This window comes from Phaseolus vulgaris, chromosome 1 (assembly GCF_000499845.2).
Source record: "Phaseolus vulgaris cultivar G19833 chromosome 1, P. vulgaris v2.0, whole genome shotgun sequence".
NCBI classification, from domain to species: domain Eukaryota; kingdom Viridiplantae; phylum Streptophyta; class Magnoliopsida; order Fabales; family Fabaceae; genus Phaseolus; species Phaseolus vulgaris.
The window spans coordinates 12,657,355-12,679,782 of NC_023759.2; the positions used below are offsets into that span (position 1 = coordinate 12,657,355).

General features: G+C 38.3%; 1 protein-coding gene across 1 annotated transcript; it reads left to right on the forward strand.

Moving 5' to 3' along the window:
• The first annotated feature begins 380 nt into the window (after nucleotides 1-380).
• On the forward strand, nucleotides 381-2,318 carry LOC137813597 (UPF0496 protein At3g19330-like). The gene is made up of 2 exons (XM_068615940.1): nucleotides 381-653; nucleotides 737-2,318. The coding sequence occupies exons 1-2, from the start codon at nucleotides 572-574 to the stop codon at nucleotides 1,771-1,773; spliced, it is 1,119 nt and encodes a 372-aa protein (XP_068472041.1). The 5' UTR covers nucleotides 381-571; the 3' UTR covers nucleotides 1,774-2,318.
• Nucleotides 2,319-22,428: the final 20,110 nt, after the last annotated feature.

The window sequence follows — 22,428 nt, forward strand, 5'->3', positions numbered from 1 at the left end:
CGAATAACTTGCTCATTTCTTTCTTATTCTCTTTCAACTCTGTGTTTGTTTTTCTGTGCATGAATGAGTTGACTAACAAATTTAAATAAATTAAGGAGAGAAGAAATGAGTGATGGGTAAGTTTTAAATGAACATATGAAATAATGATTACACCATCATTTGACAAAAAATCCAAATAACATTAGACTGAAATAAAACTTAATAAAATAAAAAAGTATTTAAATTCACGGGATACTTAGAAGTTAATTATTATTTTTTTAATATTATTATTATGATTATTTTCCAACCATATAATGTTGATGAAAAATAACTTGGGTCCATGTGAATTTAATGGAGTAAGTTTGTTAAGAAAACTATAAAATAAAATCAACGGTAGAGTTATCTATGAGCAGAAGAATGAATGTAGGTGTTGGAAATGTATTCGAAAGAAGTCTGAAACAGAAACAGCATAGAACAAGCCAAACAAAAAAGTGTGAGTCTCTTCGGCGGTTATACGCAGGGTAGTGAGATAGAGTTGTATGGAAGGAGGTGGGAAAAGAATAGAAAGTTTTAGCAAAGTATTTAAATAGATATGCTGGAATGCGTCTCAGTGAGACCTTCTACTCCCAACACCAACACTTCTCTTCCCACACCTTCCCATCCCAATTCTCAAGGTAAAACCGAAACCAAAACCTCTTTACTCTCATCCCAACCTGTTTGTGAAAATGTCTCACCGAATCTTCGTTTTGTTTCGTAGGGAACTCCACGGAAGTAGAAGAAGATGAAGAAGAAGAAGAATCAAAAGAAGATGAAGACGCTTCCACCGCAAGCCCAAACGTGTCGCGAGAGTTCCACCGGGCCGTTCAGGCCCACTCCTACAACGAGATCCGCTCCATGATCCAGGCGCCTTCGCAGGTCCACGACCTCCATGACGAAGACTCCCACCACCGCTACGTCCTATCCCAGGTCCTCCAACCGGACTCCAACAGCGTTCGCGAAGCCCTCGCCAAGTCCAAACCCAGCAGTAACCTCACGCGCCTCGTCTCCACTTACTTCGACTACAGCGAAACCACCTCCGACTTCTGTCTCCGCCTCCACCTCACCATCCTCCGCGCGCGCAACCTCTACGAGCCGCTCTCCCGTCTCCTCGCCGTCCTCCCCGCCGACGGGCCGCCGCTCTCCCAGGCCCAGTGCGACCGCGCCTATGACCTCTTCCTCCAATTCGACAGCCAGGAGAATCCCTTCGCGCTCGCTCGCCTCCACCAGCTCCGCGACAGCTTCACCCACCTCAAGGGCGACATCCAGCGCGACCTCCGCAAGTGCCACTCGCGAATCCGCATGTTCCGCCACGCTACCGCCGGCTGCGCTGTTATTTCCGTCGCCGCAGTTGCCGCCGTCGCCTTTGTCGCTGCCCATGCAGCAATTGGTTTCGCTGCCGTTGTCGCGGCGCCGCTTTGTGTTCCCCGGCAGAAGACGAGGAACCTTGCGAGGTTGAAGCAGCTAGAGGCTGCGGAGAATGGAACTCTTGTGGTGAATGACATTAACACCATTGATAGCCTAGTTGATCGGCTTCAAACCGCGGTGGAAGCTGATAAGGCTTTCGTGCGGTTTGCGTTGGAGAGGGGAAGGGAGAGACATCCGATTCAGGAGGTGCTTAAACAGCTTAGAAAGAACCAACCTGTTTTGGAGCATTTGCTTGGGGATCTTGAGCAACATATATTCTTCTGCTTTTACAGTGTTAACAAGGCCAGATATGCGCTTCTCAAAGAGATATGCCATCATCAAACTCTATAGTTAGTTTCTTTTGTGGTTTTAAATCATGGTCGTGCTCACAGTTTTGTTGCTGTCATGGTATTGTGCGAAGTTGCAGTCGAATTTTGTTGGCATGGCTGTAATTGCGTCAATGAGACACCAAAACCGTTGATGTTTCAAACAAAATCGTGGTCTTGGACTGCTTTTTAAAATCTTGGTTCAGACTGATTTTTTTTGTTTCTTATGTGATGATAGTTGCTGATTCTTGATTCATGCAAATGTGTTACTGACCCTGCAATTAAAGGTGTAGACTCTGTTTATAATTTGGCAGACTGGCTCTATATGATATATGTAGTTATATACATCAAATTTATTTGCTTTGGTTGGATGTATTTACCATCCGGTTCATTCATTTGAGATAGTGGTGGTGACAGCCAGTGCTGGCAACCTTTTACTTGCCATCACATTTTTAGGATCTTAGAAGGACATTTGTGTAGGGATGATATTTCATGAACAGATTGCGGTCATATATGGTATGTAATCAATTGTATGCATCATGATGCACTTTAGAGTGCTAATTATGTTAATTTCCGATTTATCTCTTTATAGCTCTGTTCATAATGCCAGGGATGGAGTTCCTTTGCCGTGTGTTGTTTTAACTGTTTAGTTTGTTTGACGAATCTTTCTAAGTTATAGATTCTACCCAATTGTTACTGTATGTTGTTTGTTTGTCTTTTTAGTTTACTCTTCAATACAACAATTTCTTTGTTTTAATTTGTTCTCGTTGACTTTCATCCAAGAATCTTTGTAATTTAGTTTTTCAAAAAATGTGAGAAAAAAGTATTTCCTATTCTTCAGTTCAAATCTTAGTCGTAAATGTTGCATTTCATCATGAACAATTCACCAAGTACTATTTGAGCTTTTTAATTGAAATTCTGAGCTTTTGATAACATCACCCTATATTGTTATAATAAATCAGTTGCAGAAAACTACATTACAGGTCCAATTGTAAGGCTGAAAACTACATTACAAGCTGCATTTTGACAGTACAATAGTTCTCCCAAGAACCTGGTCAACTGATACTTCTATCCTGCTGTCTCTAGTCAGATTACGTTTCAAGATATTGTTACTACATATAAGGCAAATCCTATGCAGGTGAGCATAGATGGAGATAGAATTAGATCAAGTCGAATGCAACATACCTGTTTGTTTGATAAAATATACAATGGTTTAGATCACAAGCTGGTTTATCCAGTTATTTATTGAATCTTAATAAGTTCTAAAATGATTGATGTTGGAAGAACTTACTGCACGAAAAGTATTAGTTTTAAAACAATTCTTTTAAGATCTAACTAAAATTACTTTTGTAATATTCTGGCATTCCATGTATTTGAATATGTTGTCACCAAAGATATGATGTTTTTATCCATGAACTTGATCTATGACCGAGTAGGGTAATTTACCTATTTTAAACTGATAGGTTGCAAATATCCCCAATCACTTGGGAAATCCCCCCCTCAAAAGTTAGCTATGAGGGAGAGAACCCAACACTTACATCAAGCATTCCATAATCCCGAAGTGTTTAACCCCTTTTAACTAATCCTTTCCAAAACTTAGAAAACCAGTTTTAATACTAGATAGAATACTCAAGCATTTAGAGAACTCATCTCTCAGAAGTTAAATATTAAGGGGGAGAGCCAAACACTTGATTACTCCACGGATCAGTTCATACTATTTGACGTCAGACTTGGACATTTGCAATATCTATTGATGATTATACTGAGACATTGTACCCAGTCCTACTCAAACTTGCATAATATATTATTTATATTTTATATCTAGAATTACAAGTCCACAACTTTTCTTATTAAGCTAAAGAATTTTATTTAGTGAATTAGATTTCCTTTTGAATATTTTCTTCAATTAAACTACTTTTTTTAGTTTTAATCGGAACTCTTTTTATTTTTTTTTTCCATCATTAATATTAGGATTATAATCGCATTTGTGTTTTATTAGTTTGTGAATCCAATGCAGAAGAGCTGACTTTATTCAGATTAACTAAGGTTAAGTAGTGGATCTAAGTAGCATACAAGTATCTAGTGGATAAGGATTTAGGTGTATAGAAATTGTCACTGTTACCTATACGGATATGGGTCTGATTATTATTTTACAATGCAGGTATCCCACTAAAATTGTAGTATCCAAACCTAGCTATTATCATCCCTACTCTCCCCAAATTTCTATTCCATGTCAATAACCTTCTATTATCTTACTCCTGTTCTTTTCTAATTTGCAACTATCCTACTATTCATGTGCTTTTGGACCTACTAAGTCTGCTGTAAGAGCCAATTACCTTTTCCACCTAATTTGGAATGCATTTTTGAATTACGTAATCTAGAACATATTTCTAGAATTTTAGATTGTCTGTGAAAATGTATTCTTGTTTGTATTTTTGGATTACACAATCCAGAAGAAACATTTTAAATTATATAATTTGAAATGTATTTTCATGTTACGTAGTTGTATAATCCGAAATGAGTTTTGAATTATGTAATTAATAATATATTAGAAATAGATTTTTCTGGAATGTTTCCAAGACACGCAAGAATAGGATGGACTTTTGTACGAAGAAGTTATGGAAGTGGTAAAAGAAAACCAATTGGTTTCTTACACTTCCACACTCTGGAAGCAAACGTTGATCACCATGAGGAGAATATACCTCTCGTCTATTGACCTACCTGAACCATATGATATCAACACCATTGACCTACCTGTAATGTAGCTAAGGAAGTATTGAAGAGTGGAGGAGCTTTCCAGAGTTGTTGCAGAGGTCGTCGTGGTCGTAGAGGAACTAGGGGCAAGGAGGGGTGCTTTTCAGGATGAATGGAAGGTGCACTAGGATTCATCTTTAAAAGCTGTGGTAATGATTGGAGGCCTAACTCACGTGGAGAGGTATGGGTTCAAGTGTTCTTGGTGCACATTGTGCCATGCCACTGTTTTCACAATATGCAAAAAGGAGGACCTTAGGAGATTATGCTACATTTGATGAGCATATAGGGAGTGTAGAAATCCTTGGTGCTGGAATAGGTAAGATAATGCTGCTGCAATAAATAAGGAGCATTTGAGGGAACTTTAGATGTATGTAATTTTGTCTTTGCTCTGTATGATTATATGTAGTGGTAGATGATGAATTGTTTGGATCTTTATTTGGATCTTTATGATTGGAATATCCTTTAAATACTCTTATTTTATATATATATATATATATATATATATATATATTAATAAATAAAAAAAACATTGAGCTACCTGTAATTTACTGATCCTTGGTTTAGAGTTCTAGTTTCATCAAATTATTCTGGTATTCAAATTTTAAAGATGCCAACATGTATATCTGCAGCATAAGTCTGCTGTTTGTGTTCTAAAATTTACAGGACCAACTGATCCTTATATATCCATAAGGGATCCTTATATATCAATCTCATATATGACTCTAGAGTAACTTTTAGAATTAGTTGGGAAGAAAAATTGTTAAAATATTGTGTACACAAAAATGAAATTTGACACCAACATTACTAGGCATTTTGCAGAGAAAATTACAAATTTTGGGGAATACAACACGATTTTATTTTTTCAATCCTACGACTTGAACTCTATTGAAGTTTTCAAGCACCCATATACTTCGGAAAAGAAAATTATATAGAAGTTGCTGGTATCGAGTAGGACTTCTAAATTTTGTAAGACCTTAAGAATTTTGTGTATAAAAATACCTTCGGCAGTTGTTGAGTTAGACCAAGACAATAAATTTTCATATTTTCTGTAATGGTGAATAATTAATGAAGAATATATATATATATATATATATATATATATATATATATATATATATATATATTGTTGGGTTTGGGCTCACTTCCTATGTGGAGCCCAGCCCACAGTGAAATTATGTTAGGTCCCTTTTGCTTTTCATTCTTTCAATGGATGAGTGAGTGCAGTCAAGGTGCAAGAGAGAGAGCAGAGAGAGCCATCCAGAAACTCCTGGAGAGAGCCAACAGAGTGCCATCCATAGAGAGTGATATAGAGAGTGAAATAGAGAGTGATAGTGAAGCAGAGAAAAGGAGAAAGTTTCGTCAGAAACTTCCGACCACTGCCGCCGATTTGTTCACCGTTGGATCTGGCTGAAACTTTGTCAGCAGGTTCATACTGTGTGTAACTTCAATCTGACCGTTCGGATCTTGCAGAAGGTGTTTGAGCAGAGAGAAATTCATCTCACACTGCAGCAGCATTTTTCAGCATTTCTTTTGAGAACGGGAATTTTCAGATTGCTGCTGCGGTTTCGTCCACCGTTGGATCGGGCTGAAATTTTGTCAGAAGGTTCATACCTCGTGGTTCTTCAGTTTGACCGTTCGGATTGTTCAAAAGTCACTGGAACAGTGACATATACGCCGTGTACGGTAACTGCAGTTTGTGAATTTTTCAGGTTCCTTGTTCTCTGTTTTCATCTCTGTTGTATTGGTATTTGGCTGGTCATTGAGCACAATTTGTGCTGTGATTTGAGTCTCTTGTAACCATATTTTTTATCATAGTGGAACCTTGATTGACTGGCTTGTGCCCGTGGTTTTTACTTCTCACATTGAGAAGGTTTTCCACGTTAAAATTCTTGTGTCTTCTTGAAGTGTGTTTTGTGTTGTTGCCATTATTTGCTATTGCTCCTCACAGATTCTTGCAAGTTGGGGAAATTGTTATCCGCTGTGTATTGCTTTTGTTGAGATATTATTGTTATTGCATTGAATTTCCCATCAGAGTGGTATCAGAGCTCCTTGGTTGGGGCTATTTGACTGCTTGAATGATGGAGGCAAATACAAATAAGATGGTCTGTTTGAACGACACTAACTATCACTTTTGGAAGGGAAAAATGAAGGATATCCTATTTGTGAAGAAATTGCATCTTCCTGTGTTTGCTACTGAAAAGCCAAAAGACAAAACTGATGAGGATTGGAAGTTTGAGCATCAGCAGGTTTGCGGTTTTATTCGTCAGTATGTTGAAGACAATGTTTATAATCACATTGCTAATGAGGAAGATGCAAAATCCTTGTGGAAGAAGATTGAGACTTTGTATGCCTCTAGTACAGGGAACAATAAATTATACTTGTTGAATTCCTTGATGAATTTGAGGTACAAGGAGAGCACTTCTATTTCAGATCACTTAAATGATTTTCAGGGACTCTGAGATCAATTGGCAGGAATGGGCATCAAGTTTGATGACGAAGTTTTGGGATTATGGCTGCTGAATACTCTACCAGACTCTTGGGAAACATTTCGGGTTTCAATTACAAACTCATCCCCGGATGGTGTTGTCTCCTTGGAAAGTGTCAAGGGTAGTGTTCTTAATGAGGAGATGAGAAGGAAGGCACATGGTACTTCATCTCATTCCGAAGTACTTGTCACTGAAAATAGGGGGAGAAGCCAGAGAAAGGAACTGAAAGGGAGTAGACAGAACAGCAGAAGTAAATCCAAGTCCAGATACAAGAATGTGGAGTGTCATTATTGTCACAAAACAGGGCACATTCAGAGAAACTGTTTTATATGGAAAAGGGAGAACAAGGATAAGAAAGGGAAGCAGAAGGAGAAACATCATGACAATGATGATCGTGTTACTACTGCTATTTCTGATGATGATCTTATTATTCTCCGTGACCATGATTCAGTTAATCTTGTATCAGATGAGAGCATGTGGATAATTGACAGTGGTGCTACATTGCATGTTACACCAAGGAAGGAGTTCTTCACATCTTACACTTCTGGTGATTTTGGAGTGTTGAAGATGGGTAATGATGGTGTGTCTAAGGTAATTGGTATTAGTGATGTTTGCTTGCAAACCAATATGGGAATGCAGTTGTTGCTTAGAGGAGTCAAACATGCTCCAGATGTCCGCTTTAATTTGCTTTCTGTGCAGATGCTTGATGATAGTGGTTTTGAAAATCACTTTGGTTTAGGAAAGTGGAAACTCTCCAGAGGTAATCTCATCGTGGCCAAAGGGGAGAGAATCAGTAAACTGTATTGGACAAAAGCATTGGTTGCTAAAGACAGTGTGAACGCCATGGATATGGACGCTTCTTTGTGGCACCGAAGGCTTAGTCATATCAGTGAGAAGGGGCTGAATTGTTTAGCTAAAAAGGATGTGCTTCCGGGATTGAAGAGTGCAGAGTTGGAGAAATGTTCTCATTGCATGGCTGGTAAGCAGACCAGAGTATCCTTCAAGAAGCATCCTCCCACAAAGAAGTCAGAGTTGCTTGAACTGGTGCATTCTGATGTTTGTGGCCCATTGAAGGTAAAGTCATTTACTGGTGCACTTTATTTTGTTACCTTTATTGATGATTGTTCCAGGAAGCTTTGGGTTTATGCTTTGAAGACAAAGGACCAAGTTCTAGAGAAATTCAAAGAATTTCATGTTTTGGTCGAGAGACAGTCAGGCAAGAAGCTGAAATGCATTCGTACTGATAATGGTGGTGAGTATTGTGGATCGTTTGATGCTTATTGCAAGCAACACGGTATCAGACATGAAAAGACTCCTCCTAAAACTCCTCAGTTGAATGGCTTAGCAGAAAGGATGAACAGGACACTAATAGAAAGAGTCAGGTGTATGCTTTCTGAAGCAAAGTTGCCTAAGCACTTTTGGGGTGAGGCATTGTACACTACAGTGCATGTTATTAATTTGAGTCATGCAGTTGCTTTGAATGCTGAGGTGCCAGACAAGGTTTGGTTTGGCAAGAATGTCAAGTATGATCATTTGCGAGTCTTCGGTTGTAAAGCATATGTGCATGTTCCTAAGGATGAGAGATCCAAGTTGGACGCGAAGACAAGGCAGTGCATCTTCATTGGTTATGGTCAGGATGAATTTGGCTACAAGTTCTTTGATCCGGTTGAGAAGAAGGCAGTGAGAAGCTGTGATGTGAAGTTCATGGAAGATCAAACCATTGAAGATATTGATAAGACAAAGAAGACAACATCTGAGACAGATAATAGATTGTCTAATGTCGATCCAGTTCTGAGTGATGAACAACATGATGATGTTGATGATCAACAACTTGGAGATGTTTTTGATGTTCCTATTGATGACACTGAAGAGGAACATGGGATGTCACAAGACGAGGATCTTGGTGATGTTCCTGAACCACCTCAAGTTCAAATTCGGAGGTCTAATAGGCAGAGGGAACCATCTACTAGGTATCCTTCTGATGACTATGTTACCTTGACGGATGAAGGAGAACCGGAGTGCTATCTTGAAGCCATGGAAAGTGAAGAAAAGAAAAAGTGGCTGGATGCAATGCAAGATGAAATGAAGTCCTTGCATGATAATCACACTTTTGACTTGGTGAAATTGCCAAAAGACAAGAAGGCTCTGGAAAACAGGTGGATTTACAGGGTAAAGCAAGAAAGCAATTCCACATCTTCAAGGTATAAAGCCAGATTGGTGGTGAAAGGTTTTAGACAGAGAAAAGGCATTGATTTCAATGAGACTTTTTCTCCTGTAGTGAAGATGTCATCCATTAGAATTGTGCTGAGTTTGGCTGCTACTCTTGATTTAGAGGTAGAGCAAATGGATGTTAAAACTGCTTTCCTTCATGGTGATTTGGAGGAAGAGATTTACATGAAGCAACCTGATGATTTTCTTGTTGAAGGCAAGGAAGATCATGTGTGTAGGCTGAGAAAAAGTCTATATGGCTTGAAGCAAGCTCCTCGTCAATGGTACAAGAAGTTTGAGTCTGTTATGTGTGAGCAAGGCTACAAGAAGACTACTTCTGATCATTGTGTGTTTGTTAAAAAATTTGCTAATGATGATTTCATTATCCTGTTGTTGTATGTTGATGACATTCTTATTGTTGGGAAAGATATTTCCATGATCAACAGGTTGAAGAAGCAATTGAGTGAGTCATTTGCTATGAAAGACATGGGAGCTGCTAAGCAAATTCTTGGTATAAGAATCATGCGTGATAGGCAAGAGAAGAAGCTTTGGTTGTCACAGGAGAACTATGTTAAAAGAGTGCTACAGAGGTTCCAGATGGAAAATGCTAAGGTGGTAAGCACTCCTCTTGCTACCCATTTTAAATTGAGTACAAAACAAAGTCCTTCTGATGAATATGAAAAGTCAGATATGCAACGGGTTCCTTATGCATCTGCTGTGGGTAGCTTGATGTATGCAATGGTGTGTACAAGACCAGATATTGCACATGCTGTTGGTACAGTCAGTAGATTTATGTCTAATCCAGGTAGAGAGCATTGGAATGCTGTGAAATGGATTTTAAGGTATCTTCGTGGTACGACTTGTTTGAGGCTTTGTTTTGGAGGTGATAAGCCTACCCTTGTAGGTTACACTGATTCTGATATGGGTGGAGACATAGACTCTAGAAGGTCTACCTCAAGCTACGTGATTAAATTTGCAGGTGGAGCTGTGGCATTGCAATCCAGATTACAAAAGTGTGTTGCATTGTCCACTACTGAGGCAGAGTTCATTGCCATTACAAAAGCATGCAAGGAGTTGTTGTGGGTGAAGAAACTCCTGCAAGAGCTTAGTTTTGTTCAAGACAAGTACTTGCTATTTTGTGATAGTCAGAGTGTAATTTATCTTGGTAAGAATTCAACTTTCCATTCTAGGTCCAAGCATATTGATGTGAGGTATCATTGAATACGCGATGCTTTGGAAGCTGGGTTACTGGAGTTGGCAAAAGTTCATACAGATGATAATTGTGCTGATATGATGACAAAGTTACTACCGAGGAGCAAGTCTGAAACTTGTTGCAAGATTGCCGGTTTGGCAATCATCTCCACATAGTTGTGAGGGGGAGATTTGTTGGGTTTGGGCTCACTTCCTATGTGGAGGCCCAGTCCACAGTGAAATTAGGTTAGGTCCCTTTTGCTTTTCATTCTTTCAATGGATGAGTGAGTGCAGTCAAGGTGCAAGAGAGAGAGCAGAGAGAGCCATCCAGAAACTCTTGGAGAGAGCCAACAGTGTGCCATCCATAGAGAGTGATATAGAGAGTGAAATGGAGAGTGATAGTGAAGCAGAGAAAAGGAGAAAGTTTCGTCAGAAACTTCCGACCACCGCCGCCGATTTGTTCACCGTTGGATCTGGCTGAAACTTTGTCAGCAGGTTCATACTGTGTGTAACTTCAATCTGACCGTTCGGATCTTGCAGAAGGTGTTTGAGCAGAGAGAAATTCATCTCACACTGCAGCAGCATTTTTCAGCGTTTCTTTTGAGAACGGGAATTTTCAGATTGCTGCTGCGGTTTCGTCCACCGTTGGATCGGGCTGAAATTTTGTCAAAAGGTTCATACCTCGTGGTTCTTCAGTTTGACCGTTCGGATTGTTCAAAAGTCACTGGAACAGTGACATATACGCCGTGTACGGTAACTGCAGTTTGTGAATTTTTCAGGTTCCTTGTTCTCTTTTTTCATCTCTGTTGTATTGGTATTTGGCTGGTCATTGAGCACAATTTGTGCTGTGATTTGAGTCTCTTGTAACCATATTTTTTATCATAGGGGAACCTTGATTGACTGGCTTGTGCCCGTGGTTTTTACTTCTCACATTGAGAAGGTTTTCCACGTTAAAATTCTTGTGTCTTCTTGAAGTGTGTTTTGTGTTGTTGCCATTATTTGCTATTGCTCCTCACATATTCTTGCAAGTTGGGGAAATTGTTATCCGCTGCGTATTGCTTTTGTTGAGATATTATTGTTATTGCATTGAATTTCCCATCATATATATATATATATATATAGTCTTAGGGATTGATGAAATTGTATTGCAGAAACATACAACGATCAAAAAAAGAATGAATAAAAATGAGATATACCTCAACCCGTATACAGAAACCTACCTCACGCACGGAAAGACCGACTGCTCCTCTCAAGAAGAGGAGTTCCTAGGAAAAATAACAGATGTCATAACGCTTTGCACACTACCCATGACCACGCCTTCACCTGCGACATAGCAAAAATTTCAATATGGTCTATCATGCCGCTTCTAAACACCTTCATATTCCTATGATTCCAAAGTTCCCCTACCACTGCTATCCACACACACCCCTAGACCTGATTCACACTTTTCGTGATCCCACTCATCCTAAAGCTTAATAAATGATTCTTCGGATCCCTATGGCTCGTAGAGGTCATCCCCACCCACTCATGACACTTTGCCCGCACAAGCTAAGCAACCCTACACGTACAAAACAGGTGGGACATAGTTTCCTGCTCCTCCCCGCACAGGCTACAAATGTTGGTGGTTAGCCCTACCCCCTCCTTGTCAGGTTGACTTTAGTTGCTATTTTGTCCTCCAGTACCCTCCACGCCAAGAGATGAGCATAAGGTTGTGCCTTTAGCCTCTAGAAACCCAGGTACATCTCCCTCTCCTCCCCCTAATAGACGTCCCTGAGTATACTATACGAAATAGACGTTTGGATCTCAACCAATAGACTCAGGCCAGCGATTGCGAATATTAATCGTTGCGTTCTTTAAACCTTAAGCTAAAGTCGTTTGAAGTCGTCATGAAATTGTATGACTTGCAAAATTGTGTGAATTTGAAGTCGCACTTCATCCCAACGATTTTCACACAATATTTTTTAATTAAAACTGTATGAATTGTTCACCAGTACATATCGTTAATCTGAGTTGAAGTTATATATGACCTAAAATTGTATATTGTTTGTACGACTTTTTGAAAGATTGAAACAATTAAATTGAAGTGTACTTTGAGTACGATTTTTGAGGATTGAAAGAATTAAGTCGTGATATGTAAGTATGATTTTTTCAAATTGATAATATTTCGATAAACTTTTACTTTCATAATATATACTTATTCTCATAATATAGATATATAGAATATGTATGAATGTTAAAAAAAAATACTCTAACACATATCCTTTGTTAATTAGGAAAATATTAATGATTGGTTTATGGGAGGTGGTTGGTTGCGAAGTTGACATGATATAATACAAAAAAATGAATGGAGTGGAAAGGTCCTCTTTGGAGGGATAGAGAGGGTGTAGTGAGTGAAGCCATCACTACGTAAACCGTCATTGCATGAACATATTATTTGTCTCACTTTTGTGTACCCACATTTTCTTAGTGCTTCCTCTCATATTGGCTTTCCTCCCTAACCCTAAATCATAAAATTCCAACAATCTTATAATTTTGAATCCAAATGATGGGTTTCAACAATCAATTATTCTATATGGTGTCCTATTCAATAAATTTCTACATCACTTTTAAGAGAAAAATAAATAAAAATAAAATAATTTTTATCCTCTAAATTAACCCAAATACAAGTTAAAATAAAAACTTGAGAAAGTTTTATGAAAAATCTTATCTGAACTAGTCTATAAATGAATTTATTTTATTTATTTATTCTCATAAGAGTATTATCGTATAGGTGTGTCATTTAATTAATTATAATCGATCAACAATAAATTTGTAATAAAGAGAACTATTTTTGTTTGAATAACATAAAACACAATTTTTACATACAAAATAATATATATGAAATCGAAAGGGAAAGAAACTATTGAAATATTTTTTTTTTCATAAAAAAATCAATGAACAATACTTTAAATATGGGAGCCTTTATAGTTGAAAATTTTGGCTTAATGTTAAGTTTTAACTCTGAATCAAAAGTCTTCTTAGTCCAGGAATTTTTGGTACGTATTCCCGTCGAGATTGAATAAGTCACATCACTCGGTATCATTGATCGATCGACTGGGTGATCAACCACATTAAAGAATAAATTGACAATAAATGACAAGTAAGGAAATATCCTATAAATAAGGGTAACCTCCCTATAAAAATTCGGGTCACACCTCGCCAAATCTAGGTCACACCCCGAGAAATCAGCTAACACTGATTTATCGAATATATGCGCTAGATATGACCCATGAATCAAATAGCCCATTACCAAACACTATAAAGCCTTCTACAAAGACAAAGGAGTAAGGTATGCTTTTATCAGTTTTATATCATACACTCTCAATACAGAGTACTTACTTGAATGTCGAAGAACCTTCTGTAGGTTTACTCTCGACCGAACGCTAAGGAGCTAAGGAGTTAAAGGGTTGAAGCATGAAGGAGTGGAATAGCTGTAGTACGAAAGAGGAACGACCGAACGCGAGGGAGAGATCACAAGAAGAGTGACCGACACCAACAATAATTGTCACTGCCAATCTCTGGTACTATCTAGGCCACTTTGTTTATACAAGTATAATTGGTGCCACCGTGGGATCGAGATAGAGTTAAAGCAAGAAAAAATGTTTCAACAAGACAGATGATGAACGACAGAATACCAGAAGCGGATCAAATTGTTATCTTTTCAAGCTCTATAGAAAGAGATGGAAGAAATGCGCCAAACGAACAAAGAGGAGGTCGCCCTTCATCGAAAGAATGAAGAGGAGTTGCGAGTCCGTAAAAAGAAAAATGAAGAGATGAGGCGGCGACTAGCCGATCCTATGCCCAGAGTCGGACGTGGAAACCAAAGGCAACCTTCTCCTCAAAGAAGCGAACACACATAGAGCTAGACTCAAGAAAGAACAACTACAGTCCGAACTCAAACTTATCAATCTTCCAGATCGCATGCAGAATGCACGGTCGTCATAAAAGACGAGCCAAAGGGATACCCCTCTACGAATGAAATCATGGAAGCAAAACTCCCTCTTAACTGAAAGGGTTTGATTATCGATCAGTACAACAGTACCACAGACCCGGATCAACATATCGATTTATACAAAACACAGATGAGTCTCTATAACTCAGAAAAATTGGAGTGGTGCTAGGTATTTCACACTTCACTGAAAGAAGGAGCACTTAGCTGGTTCATTAGACTTCCATCAGATTCGGTGGATAGCTTTAAAACCTTGTTATCCAAATCCTGCACTCGATTTGATACTAGTCGATCACATCATTTGACATCCCTCGCACTTGTCAACATACAACAAGAGAAGGGCGAATCACTTAGAGAATTCATTGAGAGATTCAACAAATTATCTCAGAACATCAGGAACCTCAGCCCAGAAGTGGTCATGCATCATTTGGTCACTACACTTTGGTCAGGCCCTTTTGCTAATAGTCTATGTAAAACATCAGCAAAAATTAAGACGAACTGAGGTAGAGTGATACAACCCAATTAGCCAAGCAGACGACCAAGGACACAAGATGCATTTCAAATTTTGATCAGTCATCTCAGCTTACAAGACAAGGTCCTACCAAATAGGAACTTAGTAGAAAAAGAACTGGGCATAGACCAGAGCAACAAATGTTCTTTCTTCTGGTCTTCTTACAAGACAAAAATATTTGTAAATAAATTGGGCTCACTTTGGGGTTCCAAATAGAAGAATAAACTAGAGTAGGGTGTGCTTAGTAATTTGGGTATGTGCCAAGCTCACCTTTCATGACAAGTGCTTCTAGGTTTAGGGTTTCTTTGACCTACCTTGTAGAAGGCTTCTCATAAATGACACCCCTACCCCTTTATCTTGTTCTCCAAGACACTCTCTCCTATAAATAGAGTGTCTTGCCTCATGTATTTCACACATTGAATTTTGATAGAAAAGAAAGTTTGTTTGAGTGATTAGTGAGCTTTGTCTCCTAATTTGTTTTGGGTATTATCTTCAGAGTAATGCACCTTAGGTGGAGGTTCTTTCACCACTCATCTTGGAGTGCCTCCTTTCTCCAAATGTCGTGACAACCCTTCTTCTTCCATAAGTTTTCGTCATCCCTTCCTCTTTTTATCTTTCTTTTTGTGCCATCCATTCCATTCCTCTTTATAATATCATGCTTGTCTTTTAATTTTGGTTATCACTTGTCTTTATTCATCTTATGTTCCTTCCATTTTCGCAATTTACTTTCATCATCATAATCACCGTATTGTGTTTTTTTCTTTGCCCTCTAGAAGTGGACTTTCACACTTACTTAACCACTTGGTTAAGTTTGTGTCCAGTAAGGATCTTCTTTGGGTTCTCACCTTAAATTGTTAATCTAAAATATGATAAACAAAAGAGGAACCTAAATGTGTCAATCTAAAATCAACTTACATCATAGAGGGCGGCTAAATTCATGCAACTAGAATAATTGCGTGATTATAGCAATAATGTCTGAGCGGACCATGGTGGAGATAAAGGAAAAGAGAGGGATCGAGGTGGTTGACATGTGCCCAGAAGATCCGGAAGGCACAAATAAAATCGAGCTCCTCAGTTTCACACATATACGCCTTTGAATGCTAATAGGGGGAAGTTACGGATGAGGCACTGAATGTCGATCTCATTCCACACTCAAAAAGCTACAACACAGAGATCATCCAGGCAATGCCGATAGCATTGCAATTTTGGTGACACGACTAAAGAATGTTAGGCACTGAAAGACAAGATTGAATATTTCATTCAAGATGGCCATTTGCGCAAATTCGTCCAAGGTTAGAACAAGGGTTCTCATAGATCCCTTCAGAGAGAAAAATATCCTCGAAGGAATGAACGAAGGTAACCTTATTCTCGACGTCATCACGACGATGACCAACGTTGTGCAAAGCAACAACGAAGGAGTGAAACCCCTAAAAGGGTCGAGCCTTCACAAAGAAGCAATTGTGTGGTGATTAACACAATCGTTGGATGATTTGCATTTGAAGGGTGTTCAAGCTCTTCTCGGAAAAAACGTATATGGGTTATTCAATCGGTGCACCGACCACAATCAAAGGCCAACCAAGAATACCCCCAATACTCTTCACTGATGATGACTTCACATCTATTGACCCAGCCTATGGTCATGATGTGAGTTGATTTTAGATTGGCACATTTTAGAGGTTCTTCTTTTGTTTATGATTTTTTAGATTAATAATTTAAGGTAAAAACCCATAGAAGATCCCTTCTGGACACGAACTTAACCAATTGGTTAAGTAAGTGTGAAGGTTCATTTCTAAAGGGAAAAAAGAAAAACACAATATGGTGATTATGATTATGAAAGTAAATTGCGGAAATGGAAGGAACACAAGATGAAGAAAGACAAGTGATAACCAAAAATAATAGACAAGCATGATATCATAAAGATTAATGAAATGGATGGAATGAAAAGAAAAATAAAAAAGAGGAAGCGATGAAGAAAAGTTATAGAAGAATAAGGGTTGTCACGCCACTTGGAGAAAAGAGTCACTCCAAGATGAGTGGTGAAAGACCCGCCACTTGAAGTGTTCACACACTCAAGATAAGACCCACTATGAGAACTCTCAAGTCTCACAAAAACACTCTTGCAAAGTTTCTTTATTATCCAAATTCAATGTGTCCAATACATGAGGCAAGTCACTCTATTTATAGGAGAGAGTGTGTTGGAGAATAAGATAGAGGGGTACAGGTGTCATTTGTGGTAGGTCAAAGAAACCTTAAACCTAGAAGCACTTGTCATGAAAGGTGGGCTTGGCACAAGCCCGAATTACTAAGCACACCCTACTCAAATTACTAAGCATACCCTACTCAAATTACTAAGCATATCCTACTCAAATTACTAAGAACACCCTAGTCAAATTACTAAGCACACCCTACTCTAGTTTATTCTTTTATTTGGAACCCCCAAACTGAGCCCAATTTATTTACAAACATTTTTGTCTTGTAAGAAGACCAGAAGAAAGAACATTTGATGCTCTAGTCTATGCCTCATTTTTCTTCTGCTGGGGTCCTTACGATATTTGGTGGGGCCTTGTCTTGGATGCTGAGATGACTAATCAAAGTGTGAAGTGTCTCTTGTGTCTTTGGTCATCTGCTTGGCTATTTGAGTTGTATCATGCCCTCCAAGTTGGAAAGAAATCTACCTCGAAGTTAGAACTCTTGTAAATAACATAGTTAGTTTGTTCACAGAGAAGATAGAAATATTTCTAAGTTTAGGATGTGAAGCAAACTTATGTTCATGAAGCTTGGGGAGTTCACATGGGTGAATTCTAGATATAGCACATGTTTGTAGAGAATGTTTAGGGAAGAAATGATTTGTTTGTGAAAATCCTCTTAGAAGGTGAGAACCTTTAGGAGGTTTTTGAAGATCATCCCTAAACTTCTTTATCAAAGGTGTCAAGTATTTAAAATGATTTGTGAATGAAAAAGAGAAAGACGAAGTATACCTAGGAGGCGCAATTAGTTTTGCATGAGTCAACATTATTGTTTTAACTGCGTGAGATGAGATAATGAAACCCTTTTTACTTTGTTAGAATATATGGCTTTAAACTAGAGGGGGGTGAATTGTTTAAAGAGGGTTTTTGAAAACTTTTAAGTCAAGAATGAAATTATCTCAAGAAACAAATGATAAAGAATTCAGTTTGCCAAAAACTAAAGCAAAAAGCAACTGCACCAGAAAAACAATCGGTTGTTTCGCAGAAACAATCGGTTGTTTATACCAGTTTGCAAATATCAAAACTGAATTTAAATAGTTAAGGGATAGAGAAAATGCACACAGAGATTTATACTGGTTCACTCTAAACCTAGAGCTACATCCAGTCTTCTCAGAAACCACTGAGGAACACCACTAAGCAATCAAACCTAGATCACTTAGAACACAACCAAGAAAGTGACCTTGATCCCCTCAAGACACACACTCCTCTTGGTCAACACACCAACACTAAGAATGCTAATCTTGATCCCCTCAAGAACACACAACACTTCTCAGCAAACACACAAAGATTCTTGTTCAACAGATACAAGGATTACACTTGTTACAAAATCAAATCTGAAATCAATACAAGCAGAAATCCTGTCTCACACACTTTGATCAATCTCAATCTCTAAGCAAATCTCAACTTTTCAAAAACTCAAAATCAGAGAAAAACTCAAATATGTTTTTCTGTACATATCAAAGTTGTTGTTTGTTATCAAATCTTAACAAACTATTAATTGCATTTAAATATTGGTCAAAGCATTAAAAACTGGAGCGTAAACAGTTAGAAAACATTTAAAGCTCAGTCAAAACAAAAACCATTTTTCTGTTATGGTACCAAAACAAACAATCGGTTGTTTCCTCGAATCAATCAGTTGTTTTGGTTTTAACAGCTCAACCATTTGAAAAACAGTTTTCAATCTTTTCTAAAAATACCTAAGTATAAAACAATCGGTTGTTTCGACAAAACATTCGGTTGTTTCGACAAAACAATCGGTTGTTTTTCACTTAGTTTGAAAAACACTTTTATTTTTAAAAAGATTGAGAATGCCTATGCTTTGGATTCAATCAAGAGTGGATTACAAAACTCAATCTACCCCAAATCCTATCTAAGACAACTCAGCAACAGCAAGCACAACCTAGCCTTCAACATCCTTCAAAGGGTTTTGGATTCTTCAAAGCTTGAACACCAGTTGGTTCAACATTACTTTCCTCTCATTTTTCATTTTCTCTTTTGGTTTTCATTTTTATTTGGTCCTCATTAACTTCTTTGGGAGAAAGGGGTTTTAAGATAACCTTATGCCCTTGGAAGTTGAAAGAAATTTTATTGGTATGACCATCATGTAAAACTTGTCTATCATATTGCTAAGGCCTTCCCAATAGAATATAAGATGCTTCCATGGGCACAACATCACATAAAACCTCACCTTTATACTTTCCTATAGCAAAAGTTATGAGGACTTGTTTATTAACAATGATTTCTCCTTCTTCACTAAGGCATTGTAATTTGTAGGACTTTGTATGAGAGATGGTGGTTAATCCAAGTTTATCCACCACTCTTGTACTTGGCATATTTGAGAAACTACCCCCATCTACAATTAATGAACATAATTTGTCATTAATAAGACATCTTATATGAAAAATATTTTCCCTTTGACTTTCATCAAAAGGTTTTTGAGTTTGTCCAAGCATGTGCCTTACTACTAACAAATCACCTTCACAAGGTAACTCATAATCTTTCTCACTTTGGCTTCTTAAAGAGGTAGCAGAGCTAAATTTTGAGAATTGGGAACTATGATCACTCACTACAGCTCCTCATTTTACCATCATTGTTCTTTTTGTTGGACAATTGGCAGCTATGCGCCCAAAATCTAAACATTTAAAATATTTTCTACTTGATGTTTTGGTGGGTGACTTAGGGGTAGAGGTGGAAGGTTGGTCTTTAGAAACTCTATGATGAGAAGTGGTTTTTTTGAAAAATTGGAAGGAAAAGTTTTTGTAGAAGTTTTGTTTTTATCCTTCCATGAAGATTTGTAGAAGCCATCATTATGAGTATTTTTGAAAGTTGTTTTCTTCAAAATTTGTGATTCCACCTTGATGGTTAGGTGAACCAACTTCTCTAAAGAAGAGTACTCATATAACTCTACAATATCTTGAATTTATCTCCTTAAACCACTTACAAACATAGCTATCTTTGACTCTTCACTATCATGCATATTAATTTTAGTCAAAGTAGTTTCTAAGTCCTTAAAATATTCATCTACCGTCCTAGATTCTTGATGAAGTCGTTGGAGTTTCAACAAAAGTTCCTTCCTATAATGAGAAGGAACAAACTGTGCACACATGCATTCTTTCAAATCATACCAAAAGAGCACGACTGACCTCTTGTTCAAACCAATGTCCATTACAATTTGATGTCACCACTGCATGGCATAATCTAAAAACTTTAGGGAAGCTAGCCTAAATTTTTGGTCTTCTTCGACCTCATACACATTAAAGATTTGTTCTACCTTAGCTTCCCATCCTAAATAAAATTGGGGTCACTTTCTCCGCTAAAACTAGGTAATTTTACAAAAAGAAAAGAAGCCTTTGGTGGTTGGTGTTGATGGCGCCATTCTTCAAAATTGTGCACTCTCCAATCTTGTTCTTCTTTTTGACTTCCATAATGCATGTAATTTCTAGTAGCTCTTCTAGGCTCCAATCTCTATTCTCTAGCTTGTCTCTCTCGAGTCTCTTCTAATCTTTTCATCCTTTCCACTAGTTGCCTCATTTCCTCTTCTTTGTGGGTCAATCTTCTTTTGGCATCCCCAAGCTTTCCCAAAAGATGTGCCTTTTGAGGAGATTGTGGCTTTGAAGATTCTCCTAAAGTCAAATGAGCAATAATTTTGCACAAAAGGAAACAAACAATTAGATAAAATAACAATTTAATCCACTCACTCACTTGTATCACTCGGCTATTTAGTAAAGGATGGACAAAATTTTAATTCACTTAAGAAAGATTTGCACTCCAACAAGGTCTACACTTGGTAGCAATACTTCAAGTGAAAAGGTCAAAGCTCTTAACACTTGCTCACCAAAGAACCCCCAAAAAAACTGAGAAAGATTTGATGACAAGCAACAAAAGATAAAAGAAAGAAAGCTAAACCAAATTGGAATTAAGATAATGACAAAATGTAAAACAAGACAAACAAGAAAAGCACTTATGAAGACTCAAAGACACCTACTTAAACTTTAACTATGAAGGTTTAATGTCCTTAGAAATTGTGAAAGCAAGAAGGATTAAATTCCACAAGTATGAAAACAATTTGCCATATACTTAGAATCCCCTTTAGTAATTTGAAATTTGAAATGTGAATATTCTCAACTTGTTTTTATATTTTATGGATTCAAACTTTCCATATTCTTTTGTTCATGCATACTTGAATTCACTTTTCAATTTTCAGAACAAATATTGGATTGGGATTCAATTCATATGAACACTTGCATTCTATGTTTGGAATTAAATTAACCACTACTCAAACAACTTCTAATTTATTTTTAGTTATTCATAATTAAAATCAAAATAAGCAGAATGGATTTAAGAGTCATATAACACTGTACCGTCCCGCCCCCGGGCGTTGACCAAAGTCAAAGTCAGCGTCAGGGCCAAGGTCAACATGTGGTGTGGCCATGCGAAGGGGTCAAAGAAAGGAAGTCAAAAGAATAATTACACAAGGCGTCGCTAGGACAAGGCGTCGCCAAAGAAGGGTGTCGCCTTAACATGGCGTCGCCAAGATAAGGCGTCGCCTAGACAAGGTGCCGCCAAGATACAGCGTCGCCAAACAAGCCACCGGTAATGTCACTCCCCGATACCCATGGGTAGGAAAGACCATGGAGGGAGTGACGCCATGGAGGCTTCGGGCCCACCAAGCGCAGAAACAATGAGAAAGTAAAGAGAAAGGTGGCTTCAAGGCCATAGTACTAGCGCCAGTGGAGAGCAATCTGACTCGTGAAGTGCCCATGTCGCCCCAGAGAGGCCCTTGGGATAGATACGACTCATGAGAGGGTCACGCCCAGGGGTAACCAGGTGCAGGGTACAAGAGGAAGGTAGATACACTCTCAAAGCGAGTGACTAGAGGTTTGGGGGCATGAGTTGGCACCCATAAAGTCACCCCTTGCGCCGGATGCACTCCAAGGAAGGAGGACTCACGCGACGAAATACCCCCGTGGCCATTAAAATTCTACTTCAGTTAAGTTGAAATACACAGTTGTAAAGGGGACACTCTTTTTCCCTCTCGGGAGTTTTTTAATGAGGTCACCCAAAGTAAAAAGAAAGAAAAAGAAAAGTTCAAGAAAGCTCGGTTTCTGTTTTTTCCTCTCTCTCAAAGTAAGATCAAAGGTTAAGAAACAAAGACAAAGATTCAAAAGCGATGCCTAGCGTAGGCGTCGCCAGGAGAAGGCGTCACCAAGATGAGGCGACGCCAAGTGCAACCATTGGGTGAGGCGTCGCCAAGAGGGAGTGTCGCCAGAAAGAGACGACGCCAAGTGCAAGCGTC